Source organism: Peromyscus leucopus, chromosome 6, assembly GCF_004664715.2.
Source record: "Peromyscus leucopus breed LL Stock chromosome 6, UCI_PerLeu_2.1, whole genome shotgun sequence".
NCBI lineage: Eukaryota > Metazoa > Chordata > Mammalia > Rodentia > Cricetidae > Peromyscus > Peromyscus leucopus.
This window is the reverse complement of record NC_051068.1, coordinates 73,571,699-73,597,399: the sequence shown is the minus strand read 5'-3', so window position 1 is coordinate 73,597,399 and position 25,701 is coordinate 73,571,699. Positions and strand designations below refer to the sequence as shown.

Sequence of the window (25,701 nt, the reverse complement as noted above, 5' to 3'; positions counted from 1 at the left end):
CTGCCTCTGGGAACTCCTCCTTGTGTAAGACTTACAGACACTGAAATTTTGTGGGTGTCTTTCTCCAGGGACCTGGAAACACAGGCAGGCCTGCCTGAGTTCTGAGGCAGATCGTAAGGCCCCTGGATGTGTGTGGCCATGCAACAACTTGGTCAAATCAGAGTCTAACAGAAGTAAACAGGCACAGATATGCATCTGAATTGTCCTTAGGTTTTCTAACTAGTCACATACTCTTTATTTTTCCTTCTCCTTCTGCATCCAAACCTAGCCCATGGCTTCTGGTCTCCTTGATTTGCCACTGGTTGGAATGAGGCTCTCTTAAGTTCCCTTTTAAATTTATTTCCCACTCATCAATTCTGTTCTGTAACTAATGAACAATTTCTATTTTATTCTGTGCACCTGGCACTGAGAGGGAAGGGATACCTAAGAGAATAAACTTGAAAGTACAATTCTGGATTCTTGACTCAATCAAGAGAACAATACAGGAATCTAACACAGTAGAGACCAAAATACCAATCTTATGGCTGGTAAAATTGGCTGGAGATCACAGGACAAGTGTAGGGCTGAGTGAGGGGATCAGGACTCCCCTGGAAGGTGCTGACTCCCAACTTTACAGGCATCCTCTGCTAGGTTTACCACCCAACAGGAAATCTGAGATGTGCACTCAGGGTACAAGCAGGTCCTTGGGGGTGGGGACCTCCTTCCAGACCTAGCCATTACATCAGCCACTGGCTCTGATAAGAAGTCAAAAAAAAAAAAAAAAATACAGTTCTAGAAGCCAGGAGCACTTTTTTCTAGAGATCTCTTTTTTATAAAAGGCAAAGAATGGAAGCCAGAGTGTTTAGCCATTGCTCTGTACTCTTCTGTATATTTTAGAAGGAGCCTGTCATCTGGGCCACACTCTGATGGGATTCAGTGTGAGAGCCTCACAGGCTGAGAGACACTGCCAGAGGCATCAGTGGAGAGTGCAGTGGGTGGTTGCATCCTCCCCATCGTTCCTCTCCTCCCTACTCCAGCCTCTGGACTTTGCTGGGATGGATTGAGATCGACAAACCTGAACGTGTTTTGGTTTGAGGTTTGGCAAACTCTGTAACTCCAAAGTATTCCACAAATGTTTTGTGTTCTGCGAAACCAAAAAACATTGGCCAAGCACTTTCCCCTCTAATTTTTAAGCCCATGTGTTTTTAAAGGAAATGTAATCCGTATGTTTTAGTAACATTTATATGCAACTCATCAAGCCATGCTCCTCTGCATGAGTCATTTGATGTCTAAAACGCATGGGGAAAAACAGAGGTTGAGAAGAACTGTGTGAGCATGAGAAAGGCCACAGATGAAATGCTGGACAGAAGATAGTACGCTGGTCCTGATGCTAGCTGAGAGCCACGAGGTCCCAGATTTGCAAATGATTCTCCATATACTCGCCCATCCATCTTTCCCATCTACATAATGACATTAAAAGTCCTTGCCTACATCAGATCCTGCAGCCAGCTAGTGAGAATTAAAACACTAGGCAGCTAATGATATAACTAGGTAACTTTGGATTTTTGAAAGAGGAAAAACATTCAAAACTTTTATAATTGCCTTAGCAAGTCTATTGTAATGTAGTTTCCCAGAGTGCTGGAGAAAGAAGCCATACATTCTTGCCTCGTTGTAGGACATTGGGAGGGCATCCCGGATCCACCTGCTAGAAAGGTTCAGCTTGGTTTTATGTCTCCAGATAGGAGATACTTGTTTAAATAGAGTATAAAGTAGATGGTGAGGCTATGAGCAGTAGTCTACAAACATAGGCTAAGAGTGCACGGGTGGCTTTATATGAAACCGAAACAGTTCCGAGTGGTTGGATAATGTTTTTAGAGGAAGAATTCTGTTCTCAGTATCTATTGGAAGTGAGTCAAGTCAAGGATGGGATGCTCGCATGATAGCCTGGGATGCACAGCTCTGAAGTCGGGCAGACACAGTTGTTCATCAGCAGTTTGTTCTGGAATGGTAGGAAAGCTGCTTAACTCATGCATGCCTCAAACATTTTTAAGATGCAGGTTTGAAAATTAGAGAAAAATGAAGGAAGAGGCCTGCCAAAATGGTAAGTGTTCGTTTGCAGTTAACTGAGACAATTACTAATTATCCTTAAAGTAACCTGTGCTCTGGGAGCCGGGTGTGAATTTTTTTAATCAAAACATAGTATATAGCTGTTTGTGTGCTGCAGTATGATAACTCAGCATGTGTGCCCAATATATGACAGTCAAATCAGGACAATATTCCCTTCTCCTTAAACACTTCATTTCATTGGATTGGGAAGTTTTAAACTCTTCTAGAGCTTTACAAAATATATGGTAAACTGTGAGCTTCGGTTATCCTAAAATGCTGTGGCATATTAGGACTTTTTCCTTTGTGTATTTCTGTATTTCCAATCCTGCTTTCTCCTGTCCCTCCTTACTCTCTCCCTCTAACTTCCAATAGCAACTTTTCTCCTCCTCAGTTCTACAAAATCAACCATTTTAAGTTCTGCATATGTAATATGCCACTTGGCTTTTCATGATGGTTTATTTCACTTAATGTCCTTCAGTCCCATCGATTCACAAATGACAGGACTCTATTCTTTTTTAATGTGGCTTGCAGGCTTTGTATGACATTTTAAAAAAAGAGAGATTTTCACGCTATAGGAAATAAATTTAGCACTGAAATGGGCTAGTGCCTGACTTCAGAGCTGTGCACCCTGCACTATTTTGTGCTAGCCATCTGTCCTTGATTTACCCATAGTTCCACTTTCAAGGAGTCTTACAGAGAAGAGGAACCCACCAAGCAGGCCAAAAAAATAAGCATCTTCATTGAACAGCACAACATTCACTGACCTCCAGGAGGACCTCTCTCTGGGACTCCAGTTAAGAAGTCCTCAAAACTTCCTGGCCAGTGGCAAATCCTTCACTCGGCATCCTAGTCTCAAGGTGGAAATGGGCTTCAGCTCCTGGAGCATGGAGTCAATGTTGATCAACACACGCTATTTTGTCATAGCTAGGCACCTCCCATCCCATGCTGCTGAGACACGGTTACAGAGGGCCTCACTCTGGAGCCACAGGGCCTCCTTGATAGTCAAACATAGCAAACACGTGCTTGTCTTTACATCTGCTTTCTGCAAACCCACACCCACACACCTCATCATAGCATTTTATCATCGACACTAATCCCAGCCACCCTATAGAAAGAGTTTTGACTCCCACTTGACCTCCTGATTGAATGTTTTTATCAAAAATTGACATATTTTTCTTGCTTTCTATGAAACATGGGCTTGAACAGTCTAAGAGGGCAATTTCCAAGGGTGTTTACCTTCTACTGTAGCTTCCAAGAGTAGGGTGCCTACCAACAGGAAGCACTAGCTGAGGAATTAAAATCAACTTTAGGAAAGTAATTTGACCAAATACTCCAGGTTACAAGGTCTCCAGTGGAAGACAAAGGGAGAGAGAGGAGAGCATGCACTATACATCTGTAAGAAAAATAAACAAATACCAAATACTACTAGAGACAACTCCCCAAAAACAAAGGAACAGATGAATAAATAGCATGGACATGTTTGGCCCTGGAGACATATATTTGGGTGTAGAAAAGAAATTCTTACCCTGGGAGATAAGATCTCTCCAAAAATATAAAGAAAACTGCAGGCTTATTAAGAAAAATGTGCAGCTGCTCATGTATCCAGCCACACTTACATATTAGGAGCCCACAAAACCCTGAAAGGCCACCCATGGACTCCAAGCTACAGGTTTTGAATATCCTTACCATACATGGCCTACCTACCATGAGTGACCGGTCACTTTTTAACACCTTATTTCTAACTAGGTCTTCAAGGAGCTCAGAGTAAAGAATCTTAGAAATGAAGAAAAGGAAGACGCTGTTGTGACCTGGAATATGAGTATTAACGGTGGGGAACATCTGAGACAAAATGAATTGGTTAGGCTTTGAAGATGAAGACTTTGTGGAATAGAAAATCATTTGACCAGGAGTTACTTGCTCACTGAGTTAGTTCTACAGTGCTTTACCATTAATATGTTACCTAGAACACATTACTTAATGCTGCCATCTAAAAACTGAAAAGTTGACTGAATTTTATATTACTCAACTGATGTGACCTTATGGATTTTGAGACAAACAAATTTTATAGGAACCTAGATGTGTGTAGAACATAAAATCAGAGTCTAGTAAAGAAGTACTTTTACAAAGCATTTTGTGAAAGAAATGATCACCATAGGTGGTTTGTAACATGTGTCTATGGCATAGTGATGCATTGCTTGGTGAGGGCACATCTTAAGGAATGTCATTATGTGGTTTAGTCATTGTGTACACATTATACAATGTCCTCACACAAATCTCAACATACGCCCACTACACACCTTTACTGTAAGTTAGATCCCATCACACATGGGGTCTGTTCATGCTGAAACATTGGTCTGTAGTACTTGATTAGATAATGCATCACATATTTCATGGAGTAGTTCTAAATATAAATTGTTGGTTTATCCAAAAACTGCTGTAGAGAGAATACCAAAGATAATTCCTGACAATCTGTTGTCCAGATGTAAAGCAATCCTTGCCGATTATGAAAGAAGTCTGATGCCTGATGAAAGTCAATTGCATTGCAATGCCTGTGCTACACCAGACAGATGCATCACACTCACTCGGCCTGTATTGTCTGTAGCTGATGAATTGGCCTACTTGGAGACTGTGGATATGTCTAGTTTCCCTAGCCATCTCAGGTGTCTCCTAACTTGCCATAGATAACAGATTTTCATTTTATGTAGGAAGTCATTTGGAGAAAAGAAAGCCTTATCAGTCAAGAAAAGCAGTACAGTCTCTAAGGCATTTGACAACAGGACAAAATGATCCTGTGAACATCTGCAACTCCTGGAACTGATGGAGCAGGGTCATAAAGAAAGGTGGGGTTCCCCTTCATCACTGAAACTTCCCTTTGCTGTAACAGATGGAGACTATTGCAGAAAACCACAACTGACCAAAAGACAGAGTTGGGAAGCAAAGTCCCTGCTGATATATATATATATATATATATATATCCCAACTTCCACATCCAAGGCTTGGTGATCAGTTTGGAAAAGGGGACTGAAAGATTTTAAGAGTCAGAAGAACAGGAAATTTGCTTTGAGATTGTGTCTCCTAGAGATATCAGAGAAGTTACACACATGAAGTCTGATCAACATAGGTACCTAAACATGACCTGAACAAGGATAACACAAATAGGCTTGCTAATGTAGAAGAAAGAAAGCTCATAGCCCTAAATCAAGAACTATAGGCCAGTAAGGAATGCTGAGCCAGGGAGATATAGTCCTCCTGCAGAGAAGAGCACGCCAATTGGTTATCCAATACCAAACAGTCAGCATGAAAACATCCATACACGTAACTTTATACAGACTGAGCAGGTTGTACTTGTATACTTAAGAATATAACACACAACGCACATGCACATTCATGTGTGTGCACACATGCGCACAACAACCAAGAAAAGAGACAAAGAATTTTAAAGAGAGCAAGGGGAGAGTGCATGGAATGATTTGGAGGATGGAAAGGAATGGGAGGAAATGATGTAATTATGTTATAATCTCAGAAAATAGAAAGGCTGTTTTTACAAAAGGAAAAAAGAAAGGTGGTATTCTAGAAACACTCCCCCTTAATGAAGTCAAAAGTGTATGTGTCTTGGGGGACTGTTTCCTAGTAATAAAATGATTACATTTGTTTTTGCAAATTTCAATCCATAAAGGTAGTAATTTTCTGAAATCTTTTATTTTTCAGAAGTGTAAAGTGCCTGAGACATTACTGCAACCAATACAGCCATCTTCAGATACCAGAAAAATACACCAATCCACCAATAATAGTAAGTGACCATGCAGCTTGCTTTACGTGGACGGAATCACACAGCGTAATGTAGGGGGTAAAACAGCATGAAGGATTTGTTGTGGTAATTTAAGTTGTGTAAGAAAGAATTTGGAAGATATGCCTTTTGTGGGAGAGGAGTTGGGGATTCTTGGATAAGCCACCAATTTCCCTTTCCCTGAGTTAATGTGGCTCCAGATATGCAAGCATTCTCTGGGAATCCGGAGCCAAGGGGCACCAACGAGATATAGGAAAAATAATTTCAAAAAGAACTCTTGTCCTGTTGTTCTTACCTGTTTCTTCCAGAATCTCTGAATCCTTTAGCAAACGGATTTCGGTCAATTTTTAATCTGGTGATCTGGAAATAAACAAATAAATATCAATTGTTTTCATATTAGCCAATTTCCTTTTGTGTTACTCCTAGAAAATTAACAAAACTCACTCTATTAATAACATCTGTTGTTTTTATTTCGTTTCCTTTTAGTTAGAGATTTAAATTTCAGCTTGTCATGGGGCTTGGGCCTGGCACCCAGATGTGTGACTCACTTCTTTCTGACGACCAAGGTTTGCCCTGTATGTGGCTCTGATCTCACTTCTCTTCCCTGTCCTTGACCCAAACTAATGATAAACTTTGTGTGTAGATGGACCCAGAAAAAGGAAAAGTGAATGATGGTGAGGTCCATGGTTGGTGACACACAGGAGGCACTTCAGGAATTCTTGTTGAATGAACACTGTGTAAGGGAACGATTGATGGATAGATGGTTACATTCATCCATTCAGTCCAGTAAACTACCAACAGACAGTCAGCTTCAGCCTGAGGGAACCAAATAATTGGCTGCATTTCCCATGTAACATAATATGTGCCTTTCCTGCCACCAGAAACTGCTCATTTAATGACCTGAAATGTTTGTAGAAATGACACCAAAAGCAGCTCAGATTTACCCAAAGTAGGGAGGTTCCTCAAATATGAATGGAGCCACATGAAATACATCTTATTCAGTCTCCAAGACTCATTAGCCAATGAGAAAGAGCAAAGAGGAGGCTGTGCAGCCTGGGCAAAGTCAGCACATACACATGCCCCACCCTCTTGGCCAGGTCCTCAGAGGCCATCCACTTTTTACCCTCCTCTTAGCGCATCAGACCCTTCCACTGAATCCTGTCTTAGTCCCAGTAAACCCTGACACAGTTGGATAGATCACCCTAATGCTTCTAGACTAGAAAAAGCCTGAACAACATATTCCATATGAGTCCTAGTGTTCTTATTTCCAGTCGTGGTCACGGGAGGCATTTTGATACCTTTGTGTCTGAACCAGATGTAAATGACTTGCTCTACCCAATATACAGACACTCAGGCTTCCAGAGGCCAGCAAGCTTTATGGCCCATTTTAAAAATTAAATTATACACATTCTTCAAGATCTGACTCTCCTACTATCTCCAAGGTAAAGACACAGAGCCTTTCAACTTATTGATTTCTCAGAATTTTCAGGCTAGTTTGAAATTTCAGGCTAGTTTGAAAATGCTTTATGAAATTGCTTTTCCAGTATCTCATTGGGGGTCCTTGGCTCCTGATTCCCAGAGAGTGCTCGGTCCTGTACTCTGATCTCATACTCTGCAATCACATTGATTCATAGGAAGAGAAATGGGTAATTTAGTCAAGAATCCCCAAGTCTGCTTTCCACAAAAGGCACATCTTCCAAATTCTTTACTTCACAACTTGAAGGCTGGGGAACTCAAAAGAATGAAAGAGACTCTGAAAAGCCAATCTAGAAATATGAAAATCTCGTTTAAGGGCAGACTTAGATTGCTGCTAACTGCAAAACACATTCTCACTAAGACAATGAAAGCTGGCTCCTCTGCTGCAGCTCTTTCCTAGTCCTCTTTTCTTCTCACCTCGTCAGAGTGGAATTTCCCCAAGCCACAGACTTTAAAATGTCTTTAAAATGCAATGTGAGATTCTCACAAACTTACTCTGACTTGAAAGCACCATGCTGGCTTCAAGGTTACTTTGCTCCCTAAACATGCCATGCCTCTAGAATGGTGCACTAATAATGTAGCAAAGGCAATTTTACATCTATTTTATAGACCAGAGCAGGAGCCTAAACGTTTGGCTTTCTGAAGTCCAGTGTCTACCATGTGAATAGTGTATTGAATTTAAAGAGTGCCACTGCCTTTCTGTGTTTGACTTAAAATCGGTTCTTTCTTCCCCCATAACCCACTGCAATAAACCACACGCCATATTTTCTTTTCAAGTTGGGGTTATAATATTTTATTTTCTCTTTCAAGTTGGCTTATCCTGTCCAACTCATTTATGATAGTGGTTTCTGATATACAATTGCACTGCCGTGTTCGGGGTACCTCCACAGACCCCTGTAAATATAATGACATTCAAGTTCATGGCCTGGGAGAAATAGTTGAAAATCTGATTCCCCCAGCTGAGTGTAGCCCAGGCCAAGGGATCTGTATGGAAATTTAATAGAAAGGCTCCAAAGATGTTGGGGAAAATAGCATGCCTGTACTTGGTCCAACAATTTTAATGAGAGGTCTAGAGAGTTATGAAGAGTGTGGTGGTGATGGCCATTATTCATCAAATATCTTTTGTGTGCTAAAGGTGATAGGTGACACCTGTGACACTTTGGTGAGTAGTCAGCATGTGGATGTGTTGCCTCTTTGCTCTTAAGAAGCTTATAATCTAGAAGAACAAAAGGCAGACATGCACAGTAGTAACCCCGGAAAGCAGATCATAATTAGATCCACAACCAGAGTAAATTAGCCTGAAACTTCTGATGAATCAGCAAGTTCCAAGACTCCAAGTCTTTACCTTAGAGGGAATAGAAGAGCCTGACCTCAAAGAATGTGCACAATTTCATTTTTTTTCATAAGTTGGCCATGAGGTTTGCTGTCCTCTGGAGGACAAGGATGAGTAGAAGGTGAGAGTTCATCAAGTAGAAGTTGAGAATTCTCTTTCTCCTTCCCCAATGGAGACAACGAGTGAGTAAACAATTGGATCACCTGTGCCTGTTTTCCCATTCAGATTGAAACTTAGAGGGTGTGGTGGGGAAACTCAGAGAGCCTGGCAAGGTGACACAGTATGTATATATGTATGTATGTGGAGGTGGCTAACAATGATACAAACATGCTACAGACTAGAGAGCTAAACAGAGGAGTTGGATGAGTCCTGGTGGAAAGCCGGACGAAGAAAGAGACAAAAGAGGCAAGAAAATAAAGTTTCACTTCAGCATTTTTCTCAGACTATCAGCTCCAGGGACCCAGCAACAGACCCGGCAGCTGCTCCAAAGCACTACAGTGAGCCCAGAGACCATAGAGGAATCCACAAGCAGCCATGAGAACAGGTAAACCTCTCACTTTCACCTCTATGTATGCACCATACAACCAGAGGCCAGAAGTCCACTGGGGGAAGAGGAAACTAACCTATGCACCCAAATCAAATCAAGTATGCTAAGAGATATAAACTTCAAATAGAAATGCAGAAATGCAAAAGTATGTATTCCCATACCCTACTCCATTACAGGTGAGGGTCTTTTAGGGAAAAAGGCTACACAAAATTATACGTGTGTGTGTGTGTGTGTGTGTGTGTGTGTGTGTGTGTGTGTGTGTGTGTGTGTATAAAATTATATATGCATATGTATACATACATACATACATACATACATATATATCGTGCAAAGAGGAATGAGAGAACATTTCAGTGATTTCCAGCTCCATGTCGTATTATGTTTTACCAGCGAGAGACAAATATGTCTTCTCACCTCCCTGCCACAGGCCAGCTATATTCTCGACTAAACTACTCTAAATGGTCTTAGAACTGACCTCCTTCCTTGTACTTCCTATCCAGTCTAAACAGCAGCCTGAGTGATCTGCATCTGCACATTCCTACAGTGTGCTGCTTTTTTCCCAATGACTACCCCTGTACAGAATTCAATCCATCCTCCTCGACCAGCCTTGCAGGGCCAGTAAGTTCTAGCTCCAGCCCATGCTCCAACGCTAGCACATTCCTCTACCCTTGTCCACAGGCTCCAGCCAAACTGAACGGCAATCAATGCCATAATGTTCCAAGCCCTTCCCTGGAGAGGCCTTTTACAGTGCTCCACTCCTTCACTCTACCTTACACAGAGCTGACTTCATACTAAACCTCAGACTAATGCTCTAGGCTCAGGAGACAACTCCCCTGATTGTCTCTGCTGGTCTCTTCAACTGTGCTGTCTTTAATCCATCTTTCCTTTTAATCCAACTGTTTGGATTAATCATACATTTATTACTTATGTCCATATTTGCTGTTCCTTTCCCTGTGTGACAAGTAAGGCCCATACCTATTTTAAGTACTACCTCATGAAGTACAGCCTAGAATGACATGCCTTTGGCACCCAATGGGTTTTTGTCAATGAAGGGTGAATGAATGGGTGGTAATGTGGGGTGGTTCATCAAACCCAAAGCAAGGACAAGGCTGAGCAACTCTTCACCAAGGCCCCACTTCAACTCCCTGTTTTGTCTTCACTTCTGCATCACAGACAAAGATCATTAGTGTCTTTCAAGCTAGGACCAGCTCTATTAGTAACTTCCTGTGAAGCTGAAGCTGTTAACAGCGATTGTGTTCAAACTTGGCCCTGTGATAAGAAGGTGTGGAAAAGGTAAAGGCTGTCAAAGCAGTAGCCTTCACTGATTGTATTTTCCTAATCTTAATATTCTTCTGTCTGAGGCGTTGAAGACTGGAAGAAAACAAGTGCTTGTGAAATAAATTAAGTATACCTCACAAGGCATGGTATGGATGAAAATAGTACAGGTTCTAGAGATGAATCCTGAAGATGAGTATTTTAAGTAGAACCCAGGCCAAAAGAACTTCCCTTATTACTGCTCTTGTTTGTTCTTATTTTTTAACCATATAGATTGGAAGACTTCCCATCAAGAATGAAAAAAAAAATGTTTGAGCTGGTGTGTCCAAAATTAAAAAAAAAAAAATCTGCATTGGTCTAATTGCAAAATAGAGGAAAACTGGCTGGGCAGTGCAGGATATAAGAAGTGGCTCAGAATCCTGCTGGATTTGGTTCCTCAAACCTGGCAATGGTTTCAGGCATTCTTTCTGCTTCCTGTAGCCAATTTTCACCAGGAATAAGCCTGTTACCTGGGGAGAGCATGGCTATGTCTTTTTGAAATCTAGTTTTGAAAACACTTTGAAAAAAAAAAAAGATCAAAGTTCAGCAGTCTTTTCCCTCAGAGAAGACAAAGATGCAGTGGAATTTCCTGCTAATTACATGAGGATATGCTGGCATCAAAATCTTCCAAGAAAATGGGTAGAGTATTGCATCACCTTTATTCCCAGTCTACCAACTGACTCTCCATGATGAGATTCTGGGCATGGTGTACCACTCTCTTTCACAGACCTGCCAAGTTGGCATTCTGAGAGCAAATATTAGCAATAATAACTTCAGTGTGTTAGGAACACTGAGAGTCTATAGGTTGTGAAGACAAATGTGAGGAAGAAATGGAAAGGGGGAAGAAAAACAAAATATTCCAGGAAAATAAAAATGTTTAATTCATACTTCACATCCAAAGAAGCAGGGCTATGGGTATATAAGGAAACCAGCATCTAAGTCATGATGGTTAAATCTCTCAGGGATGTAGACTTGTAAAACACATGCCCAATACCATGCCACCAAACAGATGCAAATATCTTAAAACTATGGAATCATCCTTCATCTTAACTCATGGCTTCTAGACTTTAGAATTTCATAAGCTGGCCTAATCCCTCCCCCAACATTTGAGGAATTAACATTTATGTCCCCAATTTTTATTCTATCGACTGGAAAAAATGAACACCTATCTACTCTACGAGTATCATTATTTCATAAAATAAGTAACATTTTGCCTCAAAAAGCAGACAGGCCAAAATAGAACAATGTAAGTGAGTGTTTGCAGCTGTATTTTTCAGTGAACTTCAAAATGCTTCTCCCCAGTCACTGACACTGATTCAGACTCAGCTATCAGATTGCAAATTAGAAAGCAGCAGAACAGTGACTTACCAAAGCAGTGTGCTCCACCAGTGGCAGAGTCCAGAACTCTTACCTCTAACCTTCCAGTTGGTATTTGCTACCATATCACAGGACAGTGTTTAATTGTTCTCACAATAAGGCACCCTCAAGATGGAGGAAGATAAAATAATTAGACTGTGGTTCTAATATGATGAATGTCATGAAAGAGGTGCAGTGCCCTGGCAGGACTATGAAGGCTGAATTCATCTGCAACTAGGAAAGAAGGCTATAGGTAGAGGTCGGTATTTTCACCTAACTTGAACAGTAGAAGCAACACAAACAGAAAACGTGGAAGGAGGGGGGTATTCTTGCGAAACTACCTATAATAGCAATACCGTGCAAGTTCAACCATAAAATTTCAGCTAGATCCCACACTCTTGCAAGTATGCGATGGGAATAACAGGAAGTGAGCCTAGAAATAAAGCCAGTGATTTAAGACATCAATGGAGAGACTTGAGGTCCTGGACTTTGTGTCTCAGGCTCTGAGGCATTGTTGCCAACGTGTGATGGATCAATGTTGGCGTCAGCATTGTGCTTTTTCAAGATCCTTCTAGAGATGATGTGAGACAGTTGGGGAGACATTCTGATTGACATCTACAAAACCAATAAGAAGCTATCTTCAGAGCCAAGGTGAAGGGGTGGCAGGACAGAACAAGGGAAAAGCAATGAGATTAGAAAGAAGAAAATATGTCAATAGAAGCAACAGAGTCAAAAGGAAGATTTGTGAGGAGGTTCTGATGTCTCACTTGAAAGACCAAAAACAAGTCACCAAGGATGTTAGTGGACTGAAGACCATAGAGGAGTTTACAGTGTTTTGTTTGTCACAGCAAAATGCAAAGTTCCTACCTCTAAAGAGTGGACCTGCTAAAAATATGATCTAGAATATTACAGGAATCTTTTAAAATGTTACAAACATAAAAATGTTAGGCTGCCTCAGGTGGGTGACAGGACATTGCCCTCAATACTCATTGTGGGGAAAAGGATGAAAAAATTATAATTACCTATCTTATCAACCATCATTGGAAAGCATAAAACAACCCATTTTCTAGAAGAAACTGAAGTCCAGACAGAGAAAGTCACTTTCTTGGGGTGACTTCGATGCTCATAGAGGTGTAGGACTCTGATCCAGCCCTCCAAATATCTGGTCTGTTACTGTCTGAGAAATTGGACAGATCTCTTCATTAGAAAGACCTGCTGATACTTCAGCTGAATTCTGCTCCTTCCACTGGGCTTCCTTTACTGTGTTCCTCTGGATATGTTCCTAAGAACACTGAAGACCTACTATACTGGCTCTTACCCTACACAGGCCTCCTAACTATTTCCTTTAAAAGATAGATAATAAATAACTTTATCAGAAAAGATTGCTTCTCATTCTGGACCACAGAAGTTAATAACAACATAACAATTAGAAAATATATCTTACAAAAGAACAATTTCTACTCTGCAGAATCTTCAGGAAAAGTCTGAAAATCACCACTATGTAGCAAGCCCTGATATGTAGGATACAAGCTTCATGATGCCCAATGGGAAAGACCTGAGGTTGCGGTGTTTTATTAGAAGGCACTGTATTATATTAAATCACATCTACACAGCCAAAGGGAGTATTAAACAATCATGCTGGTTGATTTATGCAGCAACTGGGGACTTATTAAATAGGTAAAGGCTGTTACCTTGATCTCAAAACAAGCAGAACTGAGTATGACCCATCCATTTTGAACATCATCACATCATGAATTCATCAGCTTTTCATGAAGACAGAGATCAAAGTAGTAACCTATTCACCATAATCCCTTCATGAGCCAACGCACCTTGTTCAATTCCCAACCATCTACTTTTCCCTAATGAACGATTTATTCTTTAAACCTGCCTCTATCCCCTGCTTTCCTCTGTCTTTCTAGACCCAGCCATATGGCAGTGCTGACTGATTCATATACACTCTCTACCTATGCCCTCCCCCACGTAATTCCATGAGGCAGGCATATTTGTGGATACAGAAAGCACAAATTGAAAGAAGTTAAGAAACCTATTCCAGGTCACACGATTTGTCAGTGTTTCAGTCAGATTCAAACAGGTGGACTTGCTGTGGAATCTCCCACTCTTCACCATGGCCCTTGCCCTGCCCCCACCCACCTGCAGAGAAAATATATGTCCAAGTGAAATGCACTACAACAGTGGACACTTCTATGAGAGAAAATGAAGTAATGAAAGAGGTATCAGGTGCTTGTGTTGAATCCCCCTTCATTGTCAGAGTAAACTGAAGCCCTGGCTTTCAGGTGGGTTACAATAATGGTTCTTGTAGCCTGTAAAATCAACTGATGAAATAGTACTATGCCCATTGTTTAGCATTCTGTGTTTTTCTACCATAAGTGTCCTAAAGTTCAAATGCATATTACCACAGCACTGCCTTCAAAAAACCACTAATTAAAGCAGTAGCTGCCCCCTACTCCCTCTCTTCTGAAAAATGGTAAGCTTCAGGTTCCAGTTATTCAAAGGGCCATGTGCATATCATTGCTATATCTTGCATTGAAATTTGAAAACTTTACTGAAGATTTCTGTACATCCCCGCTCTGACTGCTGCAGCCTTCCTATGTAAGAAGTTTGGGAGGATTTGGTAATTTAAACAGCACCCAAAACAAATTCATGTTTTCCTCTACCTTACATAAAACATAGCATCTATGAAGAAAATCTGAACTTAGGAGCACTTTCCACATGCTGAAAAAGTCTGACAATCAGATGCTTAATCTCCTCAGGAGATAAAGAAGAACTTTTAAGGAATGTTGCCCAGATAGACCACGACAGAGAGAAATATCCTTTCCATGTGAGATATAGATTATTAAAAAAAAAAAAACACCACCATTACCCAGCTAGTACAGAGAAAGTACTTGATAAATATCAAAGGTTTCCCTCAATTGTTTTGCGCTCAGAAGAGAGCAGCTTATTCAAAGGCAACGAGTGTCATAATATTGTAAGTTCATTTTGCTTGCAGTAGATCCCAAGTGAAAAGATGCTAATGTGCAGCCTTAATAAACTGAAATCTCCTTGTTTCAGCAAAGGATCCCCTCACTGCAAATATTCTACTAATTATACAATTTGACAAATATATGATATGGTACAAAATGGGTTTGATTGCACATTTTAGGGAACTTCATAAAGTAAGGTTACTTATAAATCCATCTAGCTACCCTCTGCAAAAAACAAAACTGAGTAATGTTTAAAATAAGACAGTAATGCCCTGCCACTGCCTCTGCCCTTCTCCTATCCACACATCTTCTGTGTGAGTCTGGCTGGCTTCTGTGTATGTGTCTAACTCAGAAGATGAATCAACACTTCCAGGAAACCTCCCTTATTCAATAAATCAAGGAGTTCTCTGGCCCTGTGTTTGCTGTTGAACTATCCCACTTTGTTATCACTGTGTTTACACATTTTTCTCTTAACTAACGCTCTCAATAAGGAGAACCATCATCCTAATTACTCCATCAGCCAACTCTGTTTCTCTACAAAGGCTAATAACTTCTCAATACCCACTTAATAAATGAATATACATATATATATATATGTATGCCAGAAACAAAATGCTACAGGTCCCTGGTCTGCTTGCTGATCACATGAAAGTGCACAGAGTCTGGAAAGGAAGCAATGAGTCTTGCAGTTTAGAGGCCTGGTGGCTTTGAGGTCCCATGGACGAGAGATGCACATAGAAATCTTCAGGGGAGAGCAAGACCCAATCCTGCACAGTGAGGACTGTCAGGACATGGAAGAGACCCCAAACACAGGAAGACACGAAGGCAACATAGGAGTGTGGTGCTCTTAATGAGGGAGCTTGAGTCTGAGCTAAATGTAGACCAGGTCAGCTGTCACTGGGCATCACCACACTGTCATCACCAACATTTCATGTGTGCTGCAAGACTGGTGTCTCTCATTCTGACTTTTCTGTGTCATTGAGAAGAACTAAGCATTCCTCACCAATAACAAGACAAAGGTTCTTTGAAATCTGGGAGGCAGCAGGCTGTCCACAGTGGCCTCTTACCTGCTGGTTCTGATAGGCTGTGACTGTGGTGAACACCGTCTCAGGAAAGTTGAATGTTTTCACCCCATCCCCTACAGGCACAGGTTTGGTGGGTGAAAGATCACTGCTGAAGTCTTTGCGGATCACGTGGACTCGAGGCTGGTATTTATGCATAGAGTGCAGAATGATCTGAAACAGGAAGAGGAAACGTTATGCTAGGTGTGAATTTGAGGTGCCTTCATCTTTTCAAACTCTCATGCAAAAAATAAATCACAAGATGGGAGCATTGTAGGAGGAGGACAGATTAAGGGTGGAATGCACAGGGGCCTAGAAATCAGTGCATCCACTCAGGGAAAGAACTAAGCCACTGGGTAGCATTACCTGGAAATGTATAACAGGATATACCCATTGTGGACGGTAGATGTGGTTCACTTGTTTAACTGGAAAGATGCTGGCCACCCATACTCGTGTTAAGACAGCACTGACTAAACCTTCTCAACCTCTGCCCTGTCTCATATTTTCCCCTCCACCTTCAACATTTCAGCAGTACCCATGTTTCCTTTCAACTCTACACTTAGTTTATCACACTCACTGAATTTGTGGGCTTCATTTCATGTCACAGAAGTGTAAATGGCATATCTGTGACCTTACCACCTCAGAAAATTACTATTTCCTTCAAGAAAATAGCCGTAGCCACTAGGACAAATGCTGGTTATTGCCAGAGATAAGTCAATAGCATCCGTTGTTCTGATTGTACCAGCAAAGCTTGAGGCTTCTTTTGTAAATTCACAGCTTTCTTAACTGATCAGCCAAAATGGTCATTCATTTGTTTCTCTTAGGTATTTTTGTGTGAGCTACTCTATTGAATATTGTGGTTTATTTTACCAGTGTTTAATCTGCCCTGTGTTTCTGTCTGACCTCATTGACTGGACTGTGGGTCCCTAGAGCAAAAAGGACTTTGTCTGATGAATACAAGCTGATACATAGCAAATGGTTGCTAAATGTTAGATTTGTAATAAATGAAACTTAAGTGGAGAAAAAAAAGTTTATGCTTAGTTACTTAAAACAGCATACAGATTCTTATTTTACCTATTAGAAAGGGCCTGGGACAAATTAGCTCTAAAGCAAAGGGGGAAAGAGGGGGGGGAGTAAATGGAGTTCTTTAACTCACATGTCCTTGATCATCCAGTTCATTGTTGGTCAGCTTGAGTTTGTCGAAACTCACCACCTGTCTCATCCAGGTGTCTCCAGAAGCTAGGGAATCCGGGTGTATATAAACCCTTGGAGGCACGGGGGAGTCCGCATTGCCAGCCACCATCCACTTGGAGCTATGATACACATATCTGAGACACAGAGGAGGGGGAGAATTTAGAGACAAATGCACAGAAGAATGGAGACCCAAGAAACAAATAAAGAAAGGAACAGGAAAGATGAAGGGATGACAAGAATGGAGAAATAATGAGAATGGCGTGGAGAATATAAATGAGAAGAACAGAAATGTGGACAATCAGGGGGAAATGAAACTGCCCTGACAATGACACTAGGAAGGAATGGGGCCGACGGAGAACTGTTGTCCTTGATGATCAAAGCCACAGCTCTCACGAGGAAAACATTCTGAGTCCCTTTTCTTCCTCCTCCCTCTCTGTGCCATGCACCCCTGTGTGCACACAGGCATCCTGAGTCCCTGAGTCTAGCTAAAGAAAAGGTATTTTACTGCAACCTTTCACCTTTCAAATGCAAACCATATAATCTTTAGCCACTTGTTCAGGGTTTTGTTCCTTATTAAAAACATCTTCCATATTGTCCTATAAAAAGCAGCCATGTGCAGACACCCTCCAGGCTTCTGACTCATTAACCATTTCCTTGCCAACCGTCTGAATTCTGCAAGGCATTTCTATGAGAATCGGGGCCTTTTTGCATTAGTATAACTACTCCAAGAATCGCCATCAAATATTCCTAGTGTTCGCTTTAATGAACTTGGTTTGGAAATTTTTCATTGTTCACATCATTTTCCCATAATGCCCCTGTACATGAGATATTGATTGTAGCAAAGGAAGTCTGTTTTCCCCAAGCTTAACCATTTTTCTGTGGTCCTCACAGGTATGTGGCACCTCCTTAAGTTTTGGTTCTAAAGGACTACATGGGCACAGAACTATAACAAATAGAAGCACTCAGCCAGAATTATAGTTTCCAAGATTCTCTCTAACTTACTGGAAGCATTTTCTCACCTAAACCCTACAATATAGACCATGCCTCTCTAGGACGGCTCCCTCTTCATATTATTATTTTTCAGGCTTCTGCATCCATTTCTCACCTCCAAATTCAGAGGCTTACAGCCAAGTTCTCATACGTTAGACTTTTTAAAAATGCACCACTGATTTTACTGGGATCTCAAGACACTAAGCATGCCACCATGTATTTTATAATAACAATATAAATGTCATCAAAGAGACTTGGAGAACACATTGAGATAAATCTGAGATAAAGTTATTTATCAAACTCACTTGCACCCATATGAAGGACAGTTGTTCCCCTAATAAGATTCTCTTCTTACATTCTTTCCAATCCTTCAATTTGTTCTTCTCTATCTTTTCAAGAGTTGCATGTTAGATGTGCAATTGAATATATTGCACTTGCCTACTTCCTTCCCCCCAAAAAGCCTTAAATTCCAACTCATTTATCATTTCACAAGACAGATCATTTAATGTGTTCATCCTTTTAACATTACCTCAGTTAATTCCAGATTCAAGAAAGAGCCACTTAATTTTTGCTCCTGTAGGGGACACTGTAAAATCCTATTCTGTCCAGAGACGTATGGAGGATTTGAAAACACACTTAGTAAGCCCTGGTTTCCTAGCTTCAGTTACTGTTTCCTGACTGGTATTCTACCACACAGACCACTGGCATACCCTCTGCCCTTATTCACATAAGGAGTTTAAGAAATTGCCCTGGGATACTGGTGATTTCTACAATTCCAGATTCCAAAGTTCTTACCTGTATCTTTTATTGTCCACGGGCACAATGTCCATTGCTATATAGTATTGTTGGTGTGGATCCAGGCCAGTGATTTTCACTCTCATGGCAGGAAACATCCTCCTGTGAAAATGAACAAGGGCATGAGTTCAGGAGAGGAGGAAGATAAACTGGAGTACAAGCTTAAAGTGTCTTCTCATTGGGTATTTTAAGCACATCCAAGACCAATATCCACTAATTCCCCAAGTTGGCTAATTACTATTTAACTGTAAATGATCACTGCAAATGATTAAGACTAATATGGCCAAAATTGCATCTCTTCTTAGCTTAAATTTATTGTACCTCATGATTCATACACTCAAACAGTTCATACCTGACTCTGCTTTATATTTTAATTAACCTTTTAGTAATATATATCAAACATTTCACTGAGTTTATTTGGAAATTGTCACTGAAAATTAATTTCCCAAGAAAATAATGAAACAAAATGAATTGCTGCTAGTCTCCAAACAAAGGGCCACTAAAGATTTTTTTTTCAATGCATAAAACTGAACAAAAATTTCTGCAATTTCTCAGGCTGTCAACGTGTGTGTCAGAGGAAGGACCCTGTGGAATAAGGAGCAAATACCAAATGAAGTCTAGTGGCCTCTGGGCAATACCTTGCTTCCACCACAATGGCTTGTTAAACTTGCCAAAACAAGTGAGGTCAGGATGTGGCACTTTACAGCTTCTCTCATAACTGAAAGGAGGAGAGGGCACAGCTCGAAAGAGGTATTGGATTTCAACAAGTCTAGAATGAAGTTTGCCATTCTCTTCAAAAACTCCAAGAAGAAAGGAAAGACACCAAGCTTATTTGCATCAAACCAGACATTAAAAAGTGATCAGTTTAAAAATATAGATTGCTCTGAAAGTGTTCTAGGGTACTTGTACACAAAATACTACATTAAGCATAACCATCTGGGGCTAGTTAATGGAGCTGAGCCGACCACAGTGCTAATGAGGTCAAGGTCACAAGCTTGATCCACATATGGCCTAATTGGCTTTGCTCCATTTCACGGCCATAGACCATGCCCTGACCTCAGACAGCCATCTTGCAAATGTATGCAAGGCTTTTTATACAAGTCTCACATTCAATCCTTATCCAGCAAAAGTAACCCATAAAGCAAATGTCTGTCTGGCAGCAAGTCTGCACCATAAGAATCACATTTGAGAGACAAGATCTTTGATAAGGATGGTGGTGAGTTCTGAAATAGTTGCATCAAATGCATAGCCATTCCTCCTCCACACTTGATCATTTTCCAGTCATTTTATATTTTCTCTTCCCATCCTCACAATTTTAATGAGGAGGCCTTGAATTTTAGTCTTACCAATAAAATGTGATGAGTGGCTACACTCAATAACATTCACTGTGAGTTACACACTTTGATCTACACTAATTCTTCCAAACATCTGAGAGCCTTAGTCTATACTTTTCAGCACAGACCAGTAATTGCCTTCTTAACAGCAAGAATTACTATTCTCCTCTATGTTTTAATTACTAGGAAGCATCTGGTGAGAGACAGAGAGAAAGCTTACTAATGGAGGCGAGAAGATGTGCCTCATCTAGGTCACCTACAAGGGCTATGCTACACTGAAAGAAATGGATTTATTTTTGCTTTAATAACTTCAAAGAAAGGGCACTAGGTATTTTTAATTTGATATTTTCATTGTGACAGTTATATAATCCTAAGTACTCAAATTATAAAATTACTTTGGGTAAATCATTCCATTCCTATCATCTATAAGACAAAGCAAGGCAACTTATGGACTGCGCACCTGCTTTCAATTTCTCCATGTATCTTCTGAACTCTCCAGACACTGCCCAATTTTTGTGTTAGTATTTTAATACTTTATACAACATAAGTCATAACACAATGAAAAAGAAATTATCTTTCACATCTCATAGAATGAGTCATGTTTGCTATTAATTTTATGGTTAAATTTAGGTCAATTCTGTCTTCTAAATCCATTACTCCCAACAAGCACCTCTGTCCATGGTGCTGATTACACGGATTGGTTGGTATTTCCCAAATTGAGGGATCTGTACAGCTGGGTGTGCAGGAAGATATAAATGGTGAATAGTATTTCCCTAGTTGTAATAAGACATACTCTTACCTACCTAACTAAGAAAAACAAAACTTCAATGTGACTAAAGAAGAAACTGCTAGGGAGTATGTTGGTATTGTCAAGAATCGAGAGGATTTTTGTAAAAATATATGTGCAGAACTTCTGAACTTAAACACTGAAATATTGGAGGTGCACCAATGAACTGAGTTCCAATGTTTGTAGAGTGAGGGATGGCATTAGGAACAAGACTGCATGGGAAACATAAACCCAACAACAACAAATATTAAAACCAAAAAACATTCTAGACAAAAAGTAGGTGTAATATTTTGCCTCTCTCTATTCAACCTCTCTATTAAAATAAAGTTCCTTTAATTTCTTTGTTTTCCTCCAATTTTCAACACCATAAAAAGTAGAAGAGGAGAACACTAAAATCCAAGTAATGAGGTGGCACTGAAGATAATTCTCCTTCAAAGCTGAGCTACACAACAAGCATTTCATCACTATGAAAAGTTACAGTGCAATAAGAGTACCAGAATAGAAACAAGCAGGAATTCAAGTTCATTTCATTCATGGTTTTTAGATTTTTTTTATTGAATTTGTTGGTTTCTCTATATCCATTGAGATGTAGAGAAAACAAACTAAACATAATGAGTATTTTTATGAAAATAGTGTGGAAGCAATGAGTTGGATGGAGCCTTTTCACTCTGGTGACATATATAACTATATATATATAAAATATATATATATATATATATATATATATATATATATATGCCTTGAGAAAATAAAATAGTATAGTCATGATTAATTTCAATAGCTATTTCTATATACGTAAAAACCTAATCCAAATTCAGTTTTAACTAAATCATTTTCATTTTGAGTCAGAGACAAGAACTACAACTTTTAATGGGAAGGATTGATAAAATTATTATGTATTTTAAAGCACCGCAGATGCATGAAGTTTGGAGTTTCTGCTCAATAGCCCTTGCTCTCATGAAGCTGATTAGCCTTTTCTAGTCTTCCTTTCCTTGAATCCACACAGAAGAGTCACATCTCACTTTGCAGGATTCTTGTGAAGTTCAAGTACTATGTATGTTCAGTGCCCAGCACAAAACAGACACATAGCTATGCAAAACTGAAGGATGCCAGTAAAGTCATGGTTTAGCTAAAGGTGCCTCTTTTAAGAGAGACAGTGGTTTCCATACTTTTATTATCTTGGATAACTAGTTTCACGAGAGACTCTACCAATCATAATGAAGTTATATAATAATTTCAAGTCAACAACAAACACTATGGATTCAATAACCTTGGCTCAACAGCTGCACCAAGCCTCATTCTTAAAAAAGCATGTGATTACTTTAGTCTTCAAAGATGTAAACTGTTGATTTTAGAAAAGGTTTCTTGAAAATATTATATGGAGGAATAAGTATTTGCTTTGGACCTAACATTTCTCTATTATGTATCAAGAATTAGATGAAGAAATATGTCAGAGGATGGAAAATGTTGTTTGTGAGAGCAGACACAGTAAAACCACATTAGCAAATCCAATTGCAGAAGAAGAAGTTCAAGATGCTTGAGCTTTGCTGACTCTATCACAGGTCAGTGGGAATGGGAGTAACAGGGCCCACTTATGTAGTGCCTTTGAGTTTGGTCACTCAACAAAACATCCTTACCTGCCTGCTTTGGTGATGATCATCTCTGTTCCAATATCATGGAACCTCTTCCAGAGGTCAGCACATTGTAACTCCACCTGAATCTCCTCCATGGTAGACATGGCAGCAGGCACTGGGCCCGTGGCACCAGACGCCAGGTCAGTGTGAGTGCTGAAGGAACAGGAGGTCCGCTCAGTGAGCACCTCAGAGTCAGACCCAGTGCTCTGCTCAGAATCTGCAACATGAACAATCAAGGCCAAGGTGAGAAACTACCCAGTTGCCCTCATGCCTGGCTGTAAAAAAGGGGGGGTTGGAGACATGGTGGGCTTGGGAGAGGCAGTGAACAAAAGGAGACTTGAAGCTGGGAAGCTCCAGAGCCCAGCACTCATGGAATTTTATTATTTATTTTATGGTTTGTTTTTGTGATTTACGACCTTCCTTCAGGTTTCATGTTTCCAACATGACATCTGGCATTTTAGTAAGTTTTAGCAACAGCTGAAGAAATTCGGTCTGAAAACAGGCAAAATAAAGAGTACCAATGTCACCGTGTTGAAGGGAATGAGGCCAAACTGGAGTGACAAAATAAATGACACATGAAATGAAAGTCACAAACACAGACTCTGTCTCTAGGCCTTGATTGGACTGTTTGACTTGTTGCTCCCAGCATCATGTCCTCTCACTCCCTGACACTCGGCATCACTGCCCATCACTCAGTTATTTTTAAACATAGAAATATTTCCTCCGCCCCTCTCTTCCCTGACCACCAACATAATGAAAAGAAGTGGTTTGGCATCTTTAAAAGCAGTATGTGACACATTTGAGTAAACAGTTTTTCCTATAACCCCAATCAAACCTTTTTTGATAGAGGGAGAAAAAAAACCAAAAACCTCTTTTGTGAGGCAAGGATACAACCATATGGAAAAAGTTACTAGAGAAAGCAGTTGAAACAAAGAGAATAGATGGGGTCAGGAGACACCTTGATTGGTTTCTGAAGTATGAGTGAGGGGAGGAGTGATGCAAACAAGAAGGTGGGATCCAAAGCAAGCAAATAAAAGCTGAATCGGACGTCCTGGGCCACATGGGGTTTTCTTGTACCTTCTGTCCTCAGACAGAGGAGGTGGGCAAAGGGACCAACCAGGAGGTACTAAGGAGGGAAGGGGGAGGCTGAAATCAGATTTTTCTGAGATGTTTGAGCTTTACTTTCGGGAGCCTGATATCAAAACTTCTAAATCCTAAGATTGCCACATTCAAGTCATCTTAGTATACTCTTCTTAGGTCAAATGATGTCAAGCCTCGGAGACCTGTTTATCTAACTCACCCTTAATACCAAAGATTCTGATTATATTCCCTAGAAATAAATACGTAAGTAGAGGTTGCAGGAACAACATAATGCTTAGATAAATGACATTTCTACTTTTCTTCCAGGAAGACCATTTATTTGTTTATTTATTTATTTAGGTTTTTTTGAGACAAGGTTTCTCTGTATAACAGCCCTGGCTCTCCTGGAACTCACTCTGTAGACCAGGCTGGCCTTGAACTCACAGAGATTCACCTGCCTCTGCCTCCCAAGTTCTAGGATTAAAGGCATGTTCTACCACTGCCCAGCTGTAGACCATGTATTTTGATGATATGAGTTCCCCATATCTTCTCATTTCTTCCCCTCTCCCTTTCTTGTCCTCTTCCTTCCTCCATCCTCATATATGTATTATGTGTATATATATATGTATGTGTATATAACACATATGCATATACACACACATATATTGATAGATATGCATAAATAAATATATTAATATAGCCTGCAGAGTCCATTTACTGTCCATATATATGTGTGTGTGTATATGCATATGTGTTATACATATACATATAAATCCATATATAAGATCCACAAATGAGCAAAATATACAATACTTGGCTTTCTGAGTCTGATTTTACTTAATATGATGATTATCTTCAATTGCATCCATTTTTCAACAGACAAGATGATTTCACTCTTCATTATGACTGATTAAATCCCATTGTGTATATAGACCACATATTCTTCGTTTATCCATCTGTTGATAAATGGTGCTGCAATAAGCATGGATTTGCAAGTATCTGTGTGGTGTTGTAGCTTCCCATCCTTTGGGCATATACCCAGAGGGAATACAGCTAGGTCATGTGGTATTCCAGTTTTAGATTTTTGGAGGAACTTCCATACTGATTTCTATATTGAGTAGGCTAATTCCCATTCCCATCAGCAGTATATAAATGCTGTTTTTCCTCCATATCCTTACTACAATGTATTCTCATTTTTTTCTTTTCTTATTTAATTAAAATATAATCACATCATTTCTCTCCTTCCACTCCTCCCTCCCATGCATTCCATACCCCCAACTCCCTCTCAAATTCATGACCTCTTTTTTCTACTGCTGACATATATTGATAGATATGCATAAATAAATATATTAATATAGCCTGCAGAGTCCATTTACTGTTGCTTGTATGTATATGTTTTTAGGGCTGTCTACTTGGTGTTCAATAACATTTAGGGGGCTTGCTGTGGAATAATGCTTTTGTACACTGGTTTAATAAGGCAGGAAGTATAAGCAGGATAAGCAGACAAGGAGAATTCTGGGAAGAGGAAGGCTGAGTCAGGAGATGCCAGCCCACCATCCAAGGAGCAGCATGTAATGGCACAAGTAAAGCCACAGAACATGTGGCAACATACAGATTAACAGAAATGCGCTGAGTTTAAGTGCAAGAGCTAGTCAGTGGTAGGCCTGAGCTAATGGCTGAGCAGTTTTAATTAATATAAGTCTGTGTGTGTTTACTTGGGTCTGCCTGACTGCAGACCATAGGGTCGCAGAGCCAGACAGAACCAGGAAAACTTTCAGCTACAGGGGCTTATCCCTAGGGAAGACTATATCTCTCCCCCTGCAGCTGTTAATTACTCATAGCTCTTCATCTAGTGGCAGAACTCTGTGAGATGTCACCCATCCATGTTGGCATGTCAACTTGTGTTGTCATTGTTCAGGTCTTGTTTAGGCAGCCACCTTGTTGCAA

The 25,701-nt window shown here is 40.2% G+C and overlaps 1 protein-coding gene across 2 annotated transcripts in view; it reads right to left on the bottom strand.

Moving 5' to 3' along the window:
* Tbx15 (T-box transcription factor 15) overlaps nucleotides 1-25,701 on the bottom strand; it is a 120,714-nt gene that overhangs the window by 25,950 nt on the left and 69,063 nt on the right. For both annotated transcript variants that reach the window (XM_037206930.1, XM_028877281.2), the window contains exons 2-6: nucleotides 22,678-22,891; nucleotides 18,920-19,021; nucleotides 17,097-17,268; nucleotides 15,947-16,114; nucleotides 6,168-6,232 (exon numbers count right to left, since the gene is read on the bottom strand). In XM_037206930.1, coding sequence (XP_037062825.1) covers nucleotides 6,168-6,232; nucleotides 15,947-16,114; nucleotides 17,097-17,268; nucleotides 18,920-19,021; nucleotides 22,678-22,778 — 608 coding nt within the window. In that variant the 5' untranslated portion in view covers nucleotides 22,779-22,891. The remainder of the gene's footprint in view (nucleotides 1-6,167; nucleotides 6,233-15,946; nucleotides 16,115-17,096; nucleotides 17,269-18,919; nucleotides 19,022-22,677; nucleotides 22,892-25,701) is intronic.